Raw genomic sequence first — 5,148 nt, 5'->3', positions numbered from 1 at the left:
ACCAGATCTGAATGATGGATTACCGAATGTTGATGAGGATGCATTCAATGAACATGCATTCATGAATGATGAAACGCCGGCGCCTGAATCAGAAGGGACTACAGCTCCAAACAAGCTTAAGCGATCTAGAGGTCCAACAAGGATGAAAGACATCACAAGAGATCCTAAAAGTGGCATAAAGGTTGAATTCAATAGCATGGGAGAACCGTATGGATCAGGATCGGTTAATCTGTCATCTTACCTTGGGCCCTTGGTGCGTGAACACGTCCCTGTCATTATTGAAGATTGGAGTAAGATTGGTGAAGAACGTAGAACAGTTCTATGGAAATCTATACAGGTAGACCCATTTTAATTTAGAATAAGGTAAGTATTATGGACTTGTTTTTTATTGTTTGATTTGGAATTTATTGTAGGCAAGGTTCGAATTAGATGAGGAGTATCACAAGATGGCTGTCATCAAGCAAATGGGTTGTATATGGAGGGCCTCAAAGTCGAGGCTAGTCAGCCAGATCAAGAGTTGTAAGAATAACGCAGAAAGATTGAAGCTTCGCCCAAAGAATATTCCACCGGCAGAATGGCGCAAATTTGTGAAGGCTAAAACTAGTGCAGCATTTGAGGTAATCACGTAGCCCTCACTTTACTTCCATATACAGATAACTGAATTTTCGTTTTCAGGAACTAAGTGACACATATAAAGAAAGAAGGCGAAACCAGATTCCTCATACTTGCAGTCGAAAGGGGATGGTCAGACTGGCTGAAGAGATGGTAATATTCCGTATGTGTAATACTGATGCAACTATATGCAAATAACTAACATTGCCACCTATTTTCAGAAAAAAGAGAGCTCTGAACCGTCTGAAGTAACTAGACTACAGGTATGGGTTAAGTCTCGAACAAAGAAGGATGGCACTGCAGTCAATACAAATGCAGCCGAGAAGATCGTAAGTAGTTAACAATAACTAGTTGGTTTATTTTTAAAAGTTGATGAATACTGGCGTATCTTGGCTGATGTCGAAAGTGTGTGTACAGAAAAAGGCAGCTGAACTTGTTGAAACGGTTTCTCCCTCTTCGACGTCCACAAATCCCAAAGAAGATCTCCTTTCTCAGCTACTTGGGCCTGATAATCCCGGCCGTTTGAGAGCGATGGGTAGAGGGATGAGTCAAACCAAGTTAGCATGCTTCCAGATGAAAAGCAAGTTTATGGATGATATGAAACGAGACCAACTAAGATTGATTCAGCAGGTCCATGATTTAGAGGAAGCACTGTCAAAAATACAGAACCAGGTAAGCGAGTATTTCATGTCTGGTGATAGTAACTCTGAATTTTACATTGTTATTATATTAACTTAGGTTGTTATTTCAAATTACATTTTTCAGAAACAAGAAGCTGAAGTCGGAGAGAATTCTGCGCCAAGAATAAACTCTTGTTTTGTCTTATTTAGCATTTAAAATATATGTTATATGTTTACATCTGTTTTTACAATTCACCATTAACGTTTGCAGAGTGTCAACATGAAATTACAAATGAAGTGTCTGTTATTCGACTGGGCTGGAACGGATGAAAAAGCTAGTGAAGGACGTATTTTGTCTGAAGAGCCTGAGGAATTTGTCAACAGTATACCCTTAGGCCCAAACTCGTACAAAGTTTTGGTGGAAACAGCGATTAAGCCAGAAGCTTATCTTTGGAGACCTACTCGCAACGTCTTTAATATGGAGCAAGCAGTTGGAGAGATGATTGCATGGCCTCAAAATTTTGTGGTTCCCTTTAGCAGCGGATCTGAACCAGAAGACATTACGCCTCTGGTAAATATTCTTTCAGTACGGAATATTATAGTTGAGTTTATAGTAAAAGTAAAACTGTGCAATGCTTGACAATGGTTTCATTTGTTTACTGCTTCACATAGTCCTAATACTAGCTCTCGGAACTTCTGCAAGCTGCTTGACTGGGCTAGAACTAACGAGGAAGTTGTTGCAGAGGGTCGTTGGCATTCTCGAGAGCCAAAAGCATTAGTCAACGGACTACCTCTCGGACCTAATGCAGTGAAGGTATTCGTCGATGTGGTTTTATGCCCAAATACCTTCCTCTGGAGGCCAACGACTGAGTTCTTAGATTTGGAGGATTCAGTCAACACCTTTGTCGCCTGGCCTGCTAATAGAGTAATCTTTGAGGCAAGTCCTGAAACGAGTTCTCCTATTGCTAACTCTGAATCAACTCCACCAGCTCCAATAAAAAAAACCAATGAAAGCAATGTCAGAAAGTTCTACTCCTATAACTCAGGTAGGTTTTCTTACTAAACTTTCATTTGTTTGGTTTGTTTGGATTTGTTGATTTCGTGTATATATATTCAAAATTTCTTCGCTACAGGAATCCAACCAAATGGAAACGGGGAATGAAAATAAGAAGTGGTTGGTGATGGCTATTACTGGAAAGAAGCGAGTGATTGCTGAAGGACGTTGGTCCACAAACGATCCACTTCAAACAGTACATTTTGTTCCCTTGGGTCCAAATGCAGTTAAGGTGTGGATTGATGTTGTCAAAGTTAAAGATGCTTACGTATGGAGGCCTTCGTCTGAGATGAGTGCATGGAAGATGCAATAGGAACAGCTATTGCTTGGCCAGAGGATAAAGTGGTACTCGTCTAAATGCAGTAGTCATCTGATACTTTAGTTTTTATCTTCTCTGAACTTAAGGATGGTTTTGTTGAAGACATAACCTGATATGTGTTTATGGTTTTCTTTGTTGGAAATGCTTGTATGTTGCTGAAACATTAACCAGTACTCAGTTCTTCTATATGGAAAAGCAGATGCATTTCAATTTTTGTTTACCAGGTTTTGATATTTAGTAAGTGCATTTCTTGAGGTTTTGGATATATCGTATTTGGTTAAAAAAAACCTACATCGCCAAATTCAATAGCACGTAAGAACAGCTCCAACACTAAACAATACAGCGTGAAAAAATAGATACAGTATATGATGTTGGAGCTAAAATATAATGCTACGACTCAACTAACAACAGCAATGAATTTCTCTTATAGTAAACTAGAATGTAGCTATAAAACCACGCTACTATAAAGGTGTCAATAACACAAAAATAAAGCTACAACATTTAATAATACAGCGTCTAATTTGTGCTACCGTATCATTTATAATAACATCATAACAATGCTATTATATATATGAATATAATAACACTTTCCATAAACGCTATATTTAGGGGTGTACTCTATTATAGCTCCGGCAGATACAGCGTTTATGAAAACGCTATGAAAGTACTTTCATAGCGTTATTCGTATGCTATGAATGTACATATTTCTTATAGTGCACTTTGAAAGGTTAGGAATGGATCAGCAAGTTGGGAATGAGCATCAGGCTCAAGAAGCTGATCACGGTCAAAGAGCTGGTAATGGGATTGGAATTCAAGCTCAACAGGCTCAGGTCCATCAGGGACACGCTCATGGTAACCAGAACCAAGACCTACCTCAAGTTAACCAGCCACAACCCTTCCCAAACCCACCAATACGTCATCAGCCCCAACCAGTCTTTGTTGGTGAGAATGACCGAGCTTATGCACACCAGTATGGAGCAGGAATCAGGCCACCTCCTGTCCAAAACAATAAATTTGAGGTGAAGGCCTCTTTGATCAATATGGTTCAGAATCAGAAGTTCCATGGCTTACCTATGGAGGATCTCTTGGAGCATCTGGATCAGTTTGACAGAGTTTGTGATCTCACTAAGATCAATGGGGTATCTGAAGACAGCTTCAAACTGAGATTGTTCCCATTCAGCCTTGGAGATAAGGCACATCAGTGGGAAAAGAACCTCCTAAGAGGATCCATCCACACATGGGAGCAATGCAAGATTGCCTTTCTATCCAAGTTCTTCTCAAGCTCAAGGACTGCAAAGCTAAGGAACCAGATTTCCAGCTTCACTCAACATTCTAATGAGACCTTTGGAGAAGCTTTGGACAGGTTTATAAGCTACACAAATAAGTGTACACATCAAAGCTTTTCAGAAGCCTCTCTCCTTAGCACTTTGTATAGAGGAGCTGTTTCTAAGATCAGGATTCAGTTGGACACAGCATCAAATGGAAATTTCTTGGCAAAAGAAATCAATGCAGCTATGGAACTTAGCCATGAGCCAAGACACTTATGGGGAAGATTATGATAGAAGCTATAGAGGAGAAGATTCTGGTAGACACCAAGAGCTGGAAGAGAAGATCAAAGTGCTGAATATCAAGCTTGACAAAGCCCTAGCTGCCACTCAAAAGCCTATAAACTATGTGAGTGAGGAAAAGAGATGCTTCACAAATACAAATGAAGAGAGTCTCACTCAAGAGGAGTTGCACTTCATTGGGAATCAAAACAAGTTCAATGGTTACAACAACTTCAATAAACACCAGAACTTGTCCTATAGGAGCAACAATGTGGCCAACCCCCAAGACTAAATATACCCTCCTCAAAGCTTTGTTCAACAGAATCAGTACCAAGGTAACTCCCAAGGTCAACAGGGTTTTCAGCAACCAGCGGTTCAGAATCAAGGGAATAGCTTCACAAATCAAGTCAGCCTACAACAAAGGCCACCACCTCCTGGTTTTGCCCCACCACCTGTTCAACAAATTCCTGATTTCACTGTTGTTCTCCAACAGCTCTTAATAGGACAACAAAAGATGGTATTCGACCTAGAGACACTAGGAGCTGAAATAATGGCTATTAAAAAGAACAAGGGCATCTGCACTTCTGAACCACAAGTGTCTCTTCCTGGTAAAGCTCTTCAAAACTCAAAAGATTATTGCAATGCCATCTACTCCAATGATGACCATTCAGCTGCTGTGCAAGAGATTGAAGACCTCCTTTATGGTCAAGTTTGTAATGAGAATGCACACACCCATGAGGATGAAGACACCATTATAGATGATTTCATGGGATTCTTACATGAACTCAATGAGGACATTGAGAGCAAAAGTGTGGGGGCAGCCGGTTCAGTTCTTTCTGTTCAGTAAGGGAATGATTCAGTGTCTCTTGAAACAAAGGAGCTGCCAACTGGTCAAGCAAAGCCAACAGATTGTGCCTCCACCTCTGAATCAACTCAGATGAAGCCCACCTCCCTCCCAAAGCTAGGCAACCCAGGGAAGTTCACCATCTCTTGCAC

General features: G+C 40.5%; 1 protein-coding gene and 1 non-coding gene across 2 annotated transcripts; one reads left to right on the top strand and one right to left on the bottom strand.

Moving 5' to 3' along the window:
• Nucleotides 1–332: 332 nt before the first annotated feature.
• Nucleotides 333–2,616, top strand: LOC112089864. Its single transcript, XM_024160620.1, has 8 exons — nt 333–337; nt 414–617; nt 676–765; nt 834–941; nt 1,030–1,284; nt 1,378–1,803; nt 1,905–2,278; nt 2,366–2,616. Exons 2-6 carry the CDS (start codon nt 447–449, stop codon nt 1,447–1,449), a joined length of 696 nt encoding a protein of 231 aa, XP_024016388.1. The 5' UTR covers nt 333–337; nt 414–446; the 3' UTR covers nt 1,450–1,803; nt 1,905–2,278; nt 2,366–2,616.
• Nucleotides 2,617–3,900: 1,284 nt separating this feature from the next.
• LOC112090127 lies at nt 3,901–4,007 on the bottom strand. The gene has a single exon (XR_002901478.1). It is a non-coding gene; the product is annotated as a small nucleolar RNA R71 (small nucleolar RNA).
• Between the last annotated feature and the right edge of the window lie 1,141 nt (nt 4,008–5,148).

This window comes from Eutrema salsugineum, unplaced genomic scaffold (genome assembly GCF_000478725.1).
Source record: "Eutrema salsugineum unplaced genomic scaffold, Eutsalg1_0 scaffold_11, whole genome shotgun sequence".
NCBI classification, from domain to species: domain Eukaryota; kingdom Viridiplantae; phylum Streptophyta; class Magnoliopsida; order Brassicales; family Brassicaceae; genus Eutrema; species Eutrema salsugineum.
This window is presented reverse-complemented; position numbering and strand designations above follow the sequence as displayed.

What these genes read in the sequence shown, in the direction of transcription:
- LOC112089864 (XM_024160620.1), top strand. Translation starts at nt 447, where the DNA reads ATGGCTGTCATCAAGCAAATGGGTTGTATATGGAGGGCCTCAAAGTCG. An exon ending in CAAATGCAGCCGAGAAGATC is followed by an intron (nt 942 to 1,029) that starts GTAAGTAGTTAA and finishes GTGTGTGTACAG; the next exon opens with AAAAAGGCAGCTGAACTTGT. An exon ending in TGTCAAAAATACAGAACCAG is followed by an intron (nt 1,285 to 1,377) that starts GTAAGCGAGTAT and finishes TACATTTTTCAG; the next exon opens with AAACAAGAAGCTGAAGTCGG.